The sequence below is a fragment of the Ahaetulla prasina genome, chromosome 2 (genome assembly GCF_028640845.1).
Source record: "Ahaetulla prasina isolate Xishuangbanna chromosome 2, ASM2864084v1, whole genome shotgun sequence".
Classification (NCBI taxonomy): Eukaryota; Metazoa; Chordata; class Lepidosauria; order Squamata; family Colubridae; genus Ahaetulla; species Ahaetulla prasina.
This window is the reverse complement of record NC_080540.1, coordinates 86,067,966-86,083,171: the sequence shown is the minus strand read 5'-3', so window position 1 is coordinate 86,083,171 and position 15,206 is coordinate 86,067,966. Positions and strand designations below refer to the sequence as shown.

Sequence of the window (15,206 nt, the reverse complement as noted above, 5' to 3'; positions counted from 1 at the left end):
TTCAGTCAGCTATTCTCTAAAATGGTAATGGTTCGCCTTATTGTGTCAACTTTGCTGTTTCTGTGGTAACTTCTTCTCACAACGTCTCAGGTAGGTTTCAGCTTGCTGGGATAAATAGATTGGGCAACCGAAGTTTTGGTGGGACTAGTTAATTTATTTCATAATAGGTATTGAACCATCTTCAAAATTGGGAATGTAAAACAAGGAAGATGGTTTTTGCTAGCCACAGTATTGATTGGGTAAGACACATGGTACTAAATTGGCTTGGTAAATTCGGAAGCTCTTATTATATCTATGAGCTTAAAAGAGAGAATTGGATCCATAGTTAAAATTTATGGTGCTCAACAGGCTTCATTTGGGTTTTCTGGTGGTCACTAAAGGTACTAATTTGGAGCAGATCAAAATAGTTCTTTAAGGTAGTTATTGGGTTACAACAGCAATTTGGACCAGAATTTCTGTCACTAAGCAATGCAACTGTGAAGTGCAATGTTCTCCTGTGCGCTGTTTGGAGAGTCCAAGCATGGGTTAAATTCCTCTAATTGGCCAGTGATTGAGTTGCAAATTCTTTGGCCAGTTGACATAGAGGGACTTAACTTGAGTTGCTTCCACAAATTAATTAATTAATTAATTAGGATATTGGACATTTCAAATTTGTAATTGTTGCTACAGTTAGCCGGATTGCTGAGAGAGTCAGAGAGCTGCCTTTCGCGCTGGGAGCAGCGCTAAGATCGGTGCCTTAGCTGCCTTTGCCGCATGGCGGGCCATTTTTAGCTACCGGGGTGGCAGAGGCCACGGAGGTGATCGGACTCGGTTTTTCACGGATCGAGACTTTGGCCAAAGGTTGAAGATCCTGCTGGCGGCAAGGTATTGGGAGTGTGATTGGCAGTGCCATGCTGTGATCAGGAAGCTGATAGCCGCCATTTTGAGGGCAGCAGCTATGATCGGAGTCGTAGCAAGCGGCAAATTGGGACCAGGAGGCTCGGCGGAGTCCAATGATCATACAAGGCCTCCAGCAACCGAGGATTCGGTTTGGAGCAAGGAAGGCAGCCAGAACGCACAAGTAAACCGTGTTGCCAGTTTTCACTCGCTTTTAGTGTGGCGTTTGTAACTATGTTGCCGGTTTCACGCCTTTGCCACTGCAGCTGCATCTGCAGCCTGATTTGCGCGTACAAAATGTGTTGCCAGTTTGGTGCTAATTCTGTGGCCTGGACTGCACAGTGAGTACCTGCATTCTTGATTAGTGATAAAAGTTTTCTCTTTAGGGATTAATTACTATGGGCTTCTCGAGGCATTTCATAACAACAATTCCAGCAATAATGGCAGATCACATTGATTCTGATAGTAGTAATTCTGCTGCCGAATACTCAGCTGATACGACCCTTAATGTGGCCAACTTTGCCTCAAGGGCCCTGGCATCTAATGTTACCTCCAAGCGCTTATTATGGCTTTGTCAGTGGCAAGCTGACATGAAATCAAAATGGAGGTTAGCATCAGCCCCATTCAAAGGAGGGCCGCTTTTTGGAGAAGTGTTAGACCCCATCCTAGTGGACGGAAAAGATAAGAGGAAGGCCCTTCCACATCTTTACAAAAGAGTGGACAGGAGGCCTACTTCCTATCATCAGAGGCAGCCCTTTCATAGTTCAGAGGCAGGATTACCTGCCCCACACTACCAGCGGCCTTACCCACAGAGTATGGACAGGGCACAAGACAGGTCATTGTTCCGGGATAGAGCTCGACAGCCCCAATCCAAACAGTCCTTTTGGGGAGCCAGTACCCGACCTTACTGCCGCTCAAAGTGACTCTCAGTCACACATTCCTATTGGTGGGCGATTGAGAATGTCTGCCAGCCAATGGCAAGACACTACGACAGATGCTTGGGCATTGCAAACAGTGAGGTTCAGGTTCACTCTAGAGTTTTGCTCCATCCCACATCATTTCATTCAGGGCATTATTGGAGGCCGAGATCCAGCACTTACTGGAAATCAGGGCCATCGAACCGGTGCCAGTAGAACAACAGGGCCTCTGGTTTTATTCGGTCCTCTTTCTGGTTCCCAAAAGTTCAGGGGGGCAGAGAGCCATTTTAAATTTAAGGACCTCAGTGTACGCATAAAGTACAAAAAGTTCAAGATGCAATCCCTGCATACCATCCTGGGTTGCATCAGACAGGGAGATCTTTTAACTTCAATAGATCTCAAGGAGGCATATCTCCATGTACCAATCAGACTGTCCCACAGGAGATTTCAGGTTTTCCTTTGTAGGCATTCATTGGCAGAACAGGTCACTGCCTTTCGGCCTTTCCTCGGCCCCACAAATGTTCACCAAACTATTGGATATCATCGGAGCTCATCTGTAGGCGAAGCCCAGAAGGCTCCAATTCTATCTAGACAATGTCTTAATTCATTTGTCATCTTTGAAGCTAGCAGAACAGGACCTTCAAATCACGGTCCAAACTCTCCAGGCTTATGGGTTTTCTGTGAACTAGGAGAAAAGCCACATTATACCTTCCACCATCATCACCCATCTAGGACCGATGATCAATATGCAGACGTCACAGGTCTTCCTGTCCCAGGAACGCCTAAGCAGCATAAGGAACATGGTGGTACAAATAAAGGCCTTAAGCAGTCCTGCTTTCCTGAATATTAGGGAAGATGATATCCTGTTTGATGATAGTCCATTGGGCTTGCTTACACGTGAAGTCCTTGCAATGGCTACTACTATCCAGCCAGAGATCAGGGCACAGCAATGGCCAAAGAATTTGCAACTGGCAAATTCTGTCACTGGCTAATTAGAGGAATTTAACCCATGCTTGGATTCTCCTGCAGCGCACATAGAAAGAACATTCAGGTAAGTCCAACGTTCCTTATCACTTCGTGATGGTATTCCAAGTTGTTGTCCTAATACCAGGATTACATGAATTGTTAAATGGGAAGAGCAAGAATCCCAGACAAGGAATGTGGGTGCTGTGGGGTTGTGTGTGTTCACCATGAGCAGGTGTTACAGAGTGTACAGGTGCTACACAGTGCAAGCCAGCCAGCAGGGGTTGCAGACAAAGAAGTGCTAGGAAGGAGGGCAGAACGGGGTGGTGTGGAGGACGAGATCCCTGGGATCTTGTCTTCTGTAGCAGGGCTCCTTGGGAGAAAAAGTAGCTAGAGCAAGGCATGGAAGGAATGTGTGACTTTCTCTGCCAATTACCCAATTTTGTTTGCTGTGGACAGCTGGCAGGGAAGGCTGCAAATAATGATCACCTTACTGCAGGAGGCTGCAACCATCATATGTGTGAGCTGGTTGCCATGTGCCTGAATTGTGATCACACAAATGCATGGGTGTTGTGACGGCAGGAACTGGACCAATCCTATATACTTTCAGTGCCTTTGTAACTTTGAACTGAAAAAGTGGTTGTAATTTGAGGACTACCTATATTGCTGACCAGAGATAGCAGTAAGATTCTTAGAATAAACAGCAGACTTTTGCAGCACTTCTCTATTACTTCTAGCTTGATGAAAGAAAATTCAGTGGTGAATGCAGGAAGATTTGTAGAGTACTTTGTGGCATATTATCTGAGGATGTTTATACTAGAAGGTAATACAGAATCATTAGATAGTTGTGGGCTCAATAAAACGTAATTGAATAAATTGTATTTGAGATGTTCATACATAGAGTTGATGAGAGAAAGGCATTAAATTGTCCATTTTGTGTGTCTCTCCTGTTAGTCAGTTGCTCCTGAAATTTCTCAGTTCCTGAATGTGACTCTAAAGATGAGCTGTCTGAGCATGGAAAAAAATAGTTAAAATAATGTGAAGAGGAAGTCAGAATGTTACTGTCATGAACTCTTTTATTACTTTTTTAACCTGTCTCTGATGTATATGAATGAGAAGCAGACATCTAAAAATGAACATTTGTCACAATTTCATTGATTTTAGTCTTATGTGGAATTCCTTAACTAAACTGTACACAGAAGTTTTTTTAAAAAAATTCTGATGATTTGTCTTACACTGAGAAGGTGAGATATACATCACCACTGATATTTTGAAACTCCATGTGCAGTTATTCTTGATAGTTACCTATTTAGGGACCCACTTTCCTTGTTCCCAATTTACCGAGATTAGTCATGTATTTTAATTTTCATTTGTGATCTTTTGAAATGTAGCAAGAAGTAGAAAACTTCAAGAAGGTGAATATGATCAGCAGAGAGCAGTTTGACACACTTACCCCTGAGCCTCCTGTTGATCCAAATCAAGAAGTTCCCCCAGGACCACCCAGGTTCCAGCAAGGTATGAGTTTGCACAGACTCACCTATTAAACAAATTTCAGTAGGCTTCTTCCACATAGGATCTTTTGACAAACATTCAGTCCTCACTGCTGTATTTTTAAGCTGCTGCTCTCTTCTCCTCCTCCTCCTCCTCCTCCTCCTCCTCCTCCTCCTCCTCCTCCTCCTCCTCCTCCTCCTCCTCCTCCTCCTCCTCCTCCTCCTCCTCCTCCTCCTGTAAAGCTTCTAGAAGAAGGTCTTCCTATTTCATTTTATTGTTTATCAAATTAATATACCCACCCATCTTACGCAAGGTGACCTTGAGCAGCATACACTAAAAATCTTATATTTATTTCAGGGGACAAATCCATCATTTTATGCTTGCTTTTTAAAACTTTGTTGCTTTCACTTCTTTTTCTTAAAAGGAAATGGAAAAAAAAACAGTTTTTGAGCATGGATGCTGATGTTTTTATTTTTTTCTGTATAAACATAGTTTAATCATTACTGTTTTTTTTTTCATTGTAGTTCCAACTGATGCTCTGGCAAATAAACTCTTTGGTGTGCCTGAACCTTCAACCATTGCCCGATCTTTGCCAACAACTGTTCCAGAATCCCCAAACTATCGCAATGCAAGAACTCCTCGGACCCCTCGTACACCTCAACTGAAAGACCCCACACAGACACCTCGGTTTTACCCAGTGGTTAAAGAAGGCAGATTGATAGACGCCAAGGTAAGGCCTGCGCTCAGCTCCTTCTATATGCCCATAGATATTAGGCATCTCTTGACTCAACTAGAAGTCTTTGTGAACCTTCATACAAAACCTGTCATGTGCTCCTTCTGCTTCTTACAGACACCCCGGAAAAGGAAAACACGGCACAGTTCAAATCCCCCAATGGAATGTCATGTTGGTTGGGTGATGGATTCTCGGGAGCATAGACCTCGAACAGCATCCATCAGGTACTAAAAGACATAATGATTTTCATTGAAGTTGAAGAACAAAAGATGAGAGATCCTGTTGAAGAAACTGTATGAGCTGCTCTTTTTCCACATAAATCGATGTCCTCTTTACTCAGAATAATTCCTTAATTAGCAATTAAGACTTTTTCAAAAAAAAAAGCTTGTTAGATTAAAGTCTGATTGACTGTAATGTGTCTGTATTTGCTTCTGAACATTTGAGCAGTTCGTTCTTATATTGACACAATTTTTTCAAAATTTTATCTAGTTCCAGTCCTTCAGAAGGCACCCCAGCTATCGGCAGCTATGGCTGCACCCCACAGTCATTGCCTAAGTTCCAGCATCCTTCCCATGAACTCCTGAAAGAAAATGGCTTCACACAACATGTCTACCACAAGTATCGCCGGCGCTGCCTTAATGGTGAATTGTGTAGATACTACTGAACTTGTCATGTGTTGATTTTTGTGCAGGTTATAGTGAATAAAGCAGGCAGTTTTCCTAATATCTTGGCCAAATTTAGCTTCTTGGCAGTGATATTCTTTGCAAACCTTCATTATTGTTTGAAGTAATAATCTGTAGATCAAATTTGCATGTAATGCAATGAGCATGGCTTACTGTGAATTGGAGGGGGGAAAAACTTCTCTGTTCTGCATGGTTATGTTAACTTGTACAAAGCTATAGGTGAGCATGTAGTTTAATCACTTCTAATTGGTGTGGGCCGTTTTGAAGATAAAGTTTCCATTCATTTAAAGCCAGTCTTCTTCCATTCATTATATAACGTCATTTAAGATTACAATCCTTTGGCTGCTTTATAAATTACATTGCTACAGAAATTTCTCTTATCTGGCTTCAAGATCCAATGGCCCAGGCATTCGGCAGGTTCTTAATTTTGTGTATAACAGAAACATAATGATGGGGATTGTGTGTATTTTGTCTTTAGGATGAAGTGAATTATTTTAATTGGCATACACTTTCAAATAGTTCTTAAGAGTTTTCTTCTTTGTTTTTACCCAGAACGGAAACGACTGGGCATTGGCCAGTCCCAAGAAATGAATACTCTCTTTAGATTCTGGTCATTTTTCCTTCGGGATCACTTTAACAAGAAAATGTATGAGGAATTTAAGCAACTGGCTCTGGAGGATGCAAAGGAAGGGTACAGGTAGGTCCAAACCTGTTTATTACATCATTATAGTTAGCATTTTAAATATAGAAAGGGGGACACATGGATTGATTTTGGCTTTAGTAATAAATATGGTGATAGCCCTTAAAGGGATATTAGATGGATAATTTGTCTGATTTGATCAAATAAATTCTTGTAAGAAAAATTAGCATCTGAAGGAAGTAGTGGTGTTACAGATAGTATGGTCTTGCAGGTATGGACTGGAGTGCCTGTTCAGATATTACAGTTACGGACTGGAGAAAAAATTCCGGCCTGACATATTTAAAGATTTCCAAGAAGAAACTATAAAAGATTTTGAGGCTGGTAAGTTATTTTTTTTTCTGGTAGCACATAACAGCGGCTGATATTTCAGGGAATTTTTATGCCAATGAATTGTGGGATGTTTTTACAATAATTATGCAATCTTTCTTTAGAATAAATAGAGTTTTGATTACACTATGACTCCAAATCTATAGTATGAAAGGACATTTTGAGTACTATGCATAAGAACTCTTAAAAAGTCATGAATACTGGGAGAGGTTCCTGACTTCTGAAGCCAAGATAACTTTTAGCTTTATGCTTTTTTGTCTTAAGTAAAGAGAGGGCCAGCTGCTTTCTTGTCCCCTTTGTCTCTTTCCTCACAACACCCCCCGCCCCCCCAGAACAGAGAAACGTCTGTTCTTGTTTCTTGATAAGTTGCCAATTTTTGTCACTAATATTTGCTGAAATGAAATTGTTATGGCTTCCTATGTCTCTGTTAGATGAGACTTATTCTTAATTTTTTGTCCCTTGTTAATAGGCCAGCTTTATGGGCTTGAAAAATTTTGGGCCTTCTTAAAATATTCCAAAGCCAAAAACCTGGACATTGACAGCAAATTGCAAGAATACCTCAGCAAATTCCGCCGCCTTGAAGACTTCAGAGTTGATGTGGGTACAAATTACTGTTTCTTCCTTGTAATACAAATATTTAATGGTTGTGTTTTCTCCAATGTTTATGGCTATATCAGGCATAGTGTGCGCAGAGTCAGTTAATGATGTGTTTGAAATAATATGAAGTGATAGGGAAATTCTGCTTGTAAATTAATTACAGTCACTGGCTGAGTGACTTTGGGCCTGACACACTCTCAGCCAACCCACTTTGTAAGATTGTTGCTGTGAGGAAAAAAAAGGCAAAATTAGGTTTTACTGCTAGCTGGAGGGAAGGTCACAAGTCATGGATACATGATCTCTGCCTTAACAGTGATTCACTTAACGACTGACAAAAATTTGTAAAATCATGTGCGGTTCCATGATGTCTCACTTAAGTGCCACACTACTTAACAACAAATTTTCCAGTCCCTGTTGTGCTTTATGTATGTATGTATATATGTATGTAAAGGGCAAGATAAAAATATATTAATAAATATATTAATAAAAACACTACCAAACAACAATATCTATCTTTGGGAAGGATTCAGTGGGGGATAAAAATGCCAAGTCCAGCTGGTTGACTGTACATTAAACCATAGTAATAGTAATAAATAACAGCCAGTTTGGTCTAGTGGTTAAAGCATCAGGCTAGAGATTATGAATTCTAGTCCCATTTTAGGTATGAAAACGAGCTGGGTGGCTTTGAACCAGTCACTTTCTCTCAGCCCATGACATCAGGCTCAGGCAACAAGCCAGATTTGGTCAATTCCTGTCTACCCAATGGATCAAAATTTGATTGATTTGGGGAAAAAAGCCAACCTACACTTGCATGAAAGTGCTAAGCAGAAAAATAATAATAAAAATAGTATATTATTTTTAAAAATAATAGCCCGGTCACATATGAAAATCTTCAGATAATTGTGAATTAAGTTATGGATATCAAAACTTTAGGAACTAGAATTAGAGACCATAGAATGAAAAGATTTTAAGATCTCAGTTTTGAAAGTGTAGGCCAAGCAATAAGTATTAAGGAAAGGTAGAGCAAAGGTATTACTTTTTTAAAAATACTGTAACAAAGCTCTATATATTTCTCTCTCTGTATGTGTGTAAATCATGAATCTTGAAGCAATATTGAGATGCTACATAAATTGGTCTAATGGCTTTTTTCTCTTTTCAGCCTCCTATAGGGGAAGAAGGTAGCCACAAGAGATATGCTGCAACCATAGGAGTAGATGGAAGGAAGCGATACCCATCTCAGTCTTCTAGCAAGGCTGTTGGCCATACTCCATCCAGTCAAATGTCTGCCTCATCCAGCCAAGTCCCCAACTCATCAAGCCAGGAAGATGCCAAAAGCCTGAGCCAGCCACATGCAGTTTCCACAGCCACAGTGGAAACCCAAACAGTGGGGAAGTAGACATATTAGAACTACCAGTGGAAAAGGGGGCAGGGAGTTGGAATGTCAAAGTCCAAGACCAGGCTGCTTTCGAGAGGTGGGGCTAAACAGTGCATATGATTTTTCTTGTTGGCTGGAAAAACAAGATGATCCAAGTTGAATGCATCTTTTTCCTCGCTGTGATTAAGTCATTGATTGGAGCCAGACCTTCACATTTTCATGTCTTAGCGCCTTTCAAGGGTTAGGTTGGGTTGGGAAAGGGGAGATTTTTATAAATATAAATATTATATATATATTATATATATATATCAAGTTTTAAATTATTGATAGAAGTTCGTTTGGATAAACCAAAATTACTCTGCATCATGCAGCCTCACAATCCAGCTCCTTCTCCTCCCTCTGAACACTTAACAACTATGCAGCCCACTTGGTAAGCTGGAAGTTTGGACCGAACAATGTAGTGTTATTTGGAGAACTAGCCTTTGGCTTTCCAAGTTCAGCAGGCATCGCCCCTTCTGGATATAGCAATGCACAAGAGGAGTCTCTGCTACTATCACCACCACTTCTGTTGTGGCTCTCTCTATGCTGCTCATCTTTTCCATCAGACACCTACGACTGGAAATGAACCAAAGGACCCTGGCTGAAAGTGGGCCCACTTACATTAGGCTTGCCCAGTTCTTTTGCGTGATGGGTAGAACATAAACTTGCACAGTGTCTCCCCTCGCATAGGAATGCTTATAAGACTTGGCTAAAACAGCTTTCACTTAAAAAAAAAAACACAAAACACAAAAAACTTGTTTAAAAAAAAATCTTGTTTCTTTTGCTTCCTTCCTTCAAAATTAATAAGTTGCCTTATTGTGGAGTTGGGAACTTGTAGGCATCCCTGACTTGAGCATTTTGGGAAATGGCATCTCTTTGGGAATCAGCCAGACTGTGATATATTTGTTTCCTGTTCAGTGACTCTTGTCTGCAGTAGCTGATGACTGTCTTCCCTTTAACCCAGCTGTGATCCGCATCAACTGGAACAATATTGTTGAGATCTAGCTGAATGTTGGTTCACGCCACACGAACAGCTTCTCTCCAGAGCAGGGGGATACTGGGGCACTTCAGCCTGCAACTTCTGCTGTTGTGTAGTTGATGCTGATGTATGTGTATCAACTGTTTTAGTGTCCTTTCTGCTACAACTGCATCTGCCATTGCTTCACTTCGACTTCCAGGTGCACCGCCATTTTTCTCTCTCCCACCAGGACAGGACAGGATCTCATTTGTTGTTTCATGAAAACTTCCTATTCCAGGATAGGCAGGCAGTTGCACCAGGAAAAGGGTAATACACAGAGTGAGGATCTAAAGGCATACATCCTTGCTTTTCATCCATGTGGTTGAAGAATGTATGCACAGGAAAACAGCTTTATCCTAAGCAAAGTAGGATTTTTATGTCCAATCATTTCTGAATTCGAGGTAGCTTACTCGTGTTGATTACTTGCACAGCCTTCTGTGTTTTTTCTAATAATAGCTATGATAATCTGCCTCCCTTCCCTGGAACGACCATGTAGCCAAGGATGCTGCTGTTTTGACTGTTGGCTAGTTGCAACCATCACACGTACAGACAAAAAAAAAAAAATCACTTCATGAATTGGAACCACATCTGCTATGTCACACCACTTTATACAAAGCACCAAGCTTACCTTGGCTGCTATTGGGCTAACTGCTGGAACTTTCAGAGGCTATTCGCATGGCTGAAATTATGTAGAAAACAGCTGTCCTGAACTATTGGTGTGAACAGCAGAGAAGGAAATAGATGCTATATCATGTTTCTGACAACCTGGTTTGTTTCTCCCTGCATTTTGTTAACTTTCCTAATGTACTATTGGTGTTCTGCAGAAAAATCAGCAAGGGGAGGAAGGTCAATATGCCACTCCTGCTTACCATATAGCTCCAAAAGGGGATAAATGGTAATAAAAGGGTGCAATACTGTTTATGTGATCCTATGTACTATGGCTTAAGTTAAAACAGTCCTCTTCTTCCCCCTCCTCGGTAAAGCATGTGCAGAGGGCCTTTCTGTAATGCTGAGAATTGATATCCTCCATTCCTTGCACCTCATACATGTAGAAAAAAAGTAACACCTTTTCTGTGAATTCTTCTGCCAGAACTGTCAGATATCTTGGCTATTTCCACATTTTAGAGTTCATGTTTCAGGTGTATCCTTGATATTAATGTGCTGGAAAGTACTTTTGTGAGACAATAACAGACCTTAAGTTCCTGCAGTTAGTCGTTTGGAGCAGATAAGCGTTAATTTAGTGTTTCAGGGAGTGTGATATTAGGGCGGTTCATTGATTTATAACTTCTTGTGGATGGTTTGGTACTAAATACGTAGATAACTAAGGAGATGGGACTTTCTGCCTAGGGTTAGTGCTGCCTGATGTTACTGTTTTTAGCTGTATCAAGCTTGCTTTAATGGGAATTTGCCACAGAGTATTCATGAGTGATAGTGCAATGGCCACATAAAGCACACCCTATGGTTCTAGCATGACTGAATAGCATCGGGGTATTGCTTGCTTTCTTTGCTGTGTCACTTGTTATAACAAACCTTCATCTTGTCATTAAGGCATGAGAAATGAAAATGAGCATTCCACTATTTTCACCAGATACAATTATATTGTGATATTGCAGAGTATGCTGCATTAGGAGAACCGTGCTAAAATGGAACTAACAGTTGGGAATATCGTGGCCATTTCATGAATTGGCTGAAAGCCTTATTATCCCAGGATTTAAATTTGCAGTTAAGCAGATGGACTGGAATGCCTGTATTTTCATTAGGACTATTGCAACTATAAGATATGCTGCCATGTAGTGTTCATCAGTAATTTTTGCCATGCAAACCTTGTAAACCTAAGTATAGTTGCAACATGAAATAAAACATACCTTTGGGAACTATGAGATAGAATCAAGTGCTTACGTGTATCCAAAACCAAATGGATATTTGTTCAAAAGCAATTCTGGACATTTATTCTGGTTAACCCTGAAGAATTGGGCTCTTCTGAATGCGAACGCTGCTATGTGTGGCTATACAAACATCACTTTTTGCAAATTTAAGATGAGCACTAAGGCAATAGTAGATTGTAGGAGAAGAAAAATAACTAATGATTAAAAACCTGCGATACCTGTAAGAGTGAAAGAACCTGTAAGGATGCCACATGATTTTTATCAATCTGACAACATTACAGGTTGGACTGTATAAATGTTTACTGGTTGAGAGAAGTTATTTATCGCTGAAAGAAGGTTTGGGAAGATTTACTGATGACAGGCACTTGCACCAGCTTAGACAGACATCGGTAGAATATGTTGTAGTCATGTAATTATAGGCTACCCATAAGTCAGAAGGCATCACATCAATCCTATAAATAGAAGAGATTTCTTTGGCAAAAATAGGCTTGAATACCTTGTTGGGAAGTGAGTGGATGTTAATAAAATTGTGACTTATTCTATGCTCTCATAACGTGTGAAAGTACCTTCTTGGAACAAAGACATTCAGTTGAGATTTAGAAGCTTTCTATGGTTTCCTAATGTCTGAGATTACCAAATCTGAGAAAGTTTCTGTTCCCCAGTGCAAAGCAAAAGGCATTTTAAAAATAACTGGTCATTCTGGATAGGTCTAAACTTTTATGGTCAGGAAAAAGGGGAAGTTGAAATCTGGCTTAGAATAGACAGGAAAGTAAGTGACCTTTATTACGTGTTGGTGCTGTCATGTGTCTCTATCCCTTTTTGTTCCTCACAATTTTCCAGTTACAGTGCAAAGATTTGTATTTGCCTTTCTTGCTCCTGGTAGCTTGATTGTACTATTAATACACAACACCAAAACTTTAGAGTGCTGCCATGCATTTTTGTTTGTTTACTTGTTTAAACAGGGCTGGGATGGGAGTTATTTATGCCTTGCTTATTTTCTTTTGTTAAGCAATCAAATGTGTTAATACAACAAATTTTGGTCTTCTCTGTCTATCCATATCAATCTTCTAAAACTTGGATTTGTCAAACGATTAGAGAGACTTAAGAGGGAATGTGTAGCTAGTATTGTTAGATACCTCCATCTTTAAAAAATCAGTTTCAAATGAGTGGTTTATTGGGTGTGGGAGAGTTCATCTCAGCAACATGGGTTTGGACGCTTTTTTTTTAAAAAAAAATCTAGAGATACCTTTTCTGCTAGTTTACATTTTCACTTTCTGAAGACACTTGAACATAGGACCGACTTATCTGTGATGAGCATATTCTATGACTGGATACATGAAAAGGGCATGGGCTTAACCATTCCTGTTTGGTTTTACAGATTTTGTTCTTCCAAGTCTGGCCCTTTAAAACCCTCCTTTTCTTTGATGACATTATTTTTGCATGTATTCATCTTCATAGAAATGACTCATATATTTTTGGTTATTTTTATTCTCTTTTCCATATTCTGTATCATGGTACAAGAAAATGGCTTGGGCCACTGAGATCCCACAGCTAAGGATATGATGATCTTGGTTTGAGCTTTTGCCATCCAAGACCACTTTCTGATAATAGCATTTATGTGACATGCCTGGAACAGGCATGGCCAAATCTTTCCCCTCAAAATTGTTGGCTTGGTTCCTGCAGTAGTGCACGACTACAATGTTTGGAGTTTCATTGGTGTGAAGTCTGTATTAAGCTGCTGAAAATGTTGGATGAACAATCTGGAAAATGCACCATGATTGTTTTGTACACAGGTGAAACTCTGTCACAGTAGAAAAGAAAATCTGGTATACCTGCTTTCCATGAGCAGGATGCATAAGTGTGTGTGCTTGCTGCTAAAGACAAACCAAATAAGAGTTTGTATTCACTTTCAGCTATATTTATTCTTGGGAAAAAATCTTTAAAAACAACTGTTACCATATATCACCTGGGAGGAAAAGATCTTAATATAGCCTACCATGCACAATCCCATCTCCTGTTAATAGTATATAATTCTTGACCCATGTGCTAGGATCATCACATTGGGGAGGGGGGAAAGGAAGAGGAAAAATTGTAAAATACTTGAATGAGAGCCTGTATTATAAACAGTAATATTATTCAGAGTATCTGCTTTATAGGCTGATGTGACTCATTATTCTAGTAGTGCTTTTAGTCCTTTGTAATTTGTGGTAATTATGCTTTTTCCTTTTTAATACAAAAATGTATAAAAATAAAAAGCTCAAAAGACCATGTAGTTTCATATTCATTGCTTTGACTACATTCACCATTCTGTGCCCATTGTGGAAATCCATCCTCCTATCCTGATCACATCTTCCATAGGAAAGGACCACTTGGTACGGTGTTGTCAGGTAAGAAATTACACTTAATATGAACTCCATTTTAATAGTTCCGGGTTGAATGTCCCAGTGTACCCCTTGCTGCAGAATGAATCTTGACTGCCAGAAGTTACTTCAGTTATTATTTTCAAAATGGCCAAAACTCGTGGCAAGCCAGAGATTCACAAAATTCTTTAGACATGTTGGTAAAAAGTACTAACAAAGTATTTCTTAAGATAATTTAGAATAAAAGAAATTCAGAATATCAGGTTCTCTACGAAGATGACAAGTTCTAGTAAAACACACCCACACCCACACCCGATTTGATTCTGTGCACAACAAGCAAGAATAAATTCGACTAGGGTCCATTAATTGCCTAGAGTGTGCTAATCTAATAGAGCCAAATTCTTTGCAAAAAATTGATAGCATTAATCAGCTGAAAAGCAATCATTCAGGTTAGTCATTGCTCTGAGGCATAAAACAGATCTAATGTCTAACCCTAAGTATGGGTTAGGACACAGGCCCTCAACACAGGTAATCTCAATTTACAACCATTTAGTGACCAACAGAAATCACAAAATTTCTAAAGACTTAAGTTTGTCAGAGGATTTACAAATCCCGATGATCACATGATCAAAATTCAGATGGCAACTGGCATGTGTTTGACAGCAATGTAATAGGGTCATGTGATCACCTCTTGCACTCTGGCAAGCAACATCAACCGGGAAGCCAAATTAACAACACTGTCACTAATTTAACTGCAGTGGTTCACTTCATTGGCAAGAAAGGTGGTAAAATGGGACAAAACTGTCTTGCTTGGGCTCAATTCAGGGGAGAAATGCTCCCGGTTCGGACTGGATCGCCCGATCCGATAGCAATGGCGGCGGGTGGTTCGGAGAACCAGTAGCAAAAATCCCTGCCCCCGCCCATCTGAGCCGCAAGATCATCAGAGGTTTTTTTTTTTTTTACTTTTAAAAGCATTTTTGGCTGAAAAAAAATGCTTTTAAAAGTAAAAAAAAGCCTCTGATGATCGCGCGGCTCAGCTGGGATTGTCAGAACCCTTTAAAAGCAGAGGTTGTAGAAAAAATGCTTTTAAAAGGCTCCTCTGGCAATCCTCGCTGAGTTGCCTGATCATCAGAGGCTTTAGAAAAAATGCTTTTAAAAGTAAAAAAAAAAAGTTGGCCATGCCCACCCAGTCACATAACCCCCCCCAACACCAAGCCACACCCACAGAACTGGTAGTAACA

General features: G+C 40.1%; 1 protein-coding gene across 2 annotated transcripts in view; it reads left to right on the top strand.

Moving 5' to 3' along the window:
* The window catches only part of LARP1 (La ribonucleoprotein 1, translational regulator), a 106,857-nt gene extending 94,783 nt beyond the window's left edge, over positions 1–12,074 (top strand). For both annotated transcript variants that reach the window (XM_058166576.1, XM_058166575.1), the window contains exons 12-19: positions 4,148–4,271; positions 4,772–4,977; positions 5,098–5,204; positions 5,470–5,621; positions 6,216–6,360; positions 6,575–6,684; positions 7,160–7,287; positions 8,447–12,074. In XM_058166576.1, the coding sequence (XP_058022559.1) occupies positions 4,148–4,271; positions 4,772–4,977; positions 5,098–5,204; positions 5,470–5,621; positions 6,216–6,360; positions 6,575–6,684; positions 7,160–7,287; positions 8,447–8,683 (1,209 nt within the window). In that variant the 3' untranslated portion in view covers positions 8,684–12,074. The remainder of the gene's footprint in view (positions 1–4,147; positions 4,272–4,771; positions 4,978–5,097; positions 5,205–5,469; positions 5,622–6,215; positions 6,361–6,574; positions 6,685–7,159; positions 7,288–8,446) is intronic.
* Positions 12,075–15,206: the final 3,132 nt, after the last annotated feature.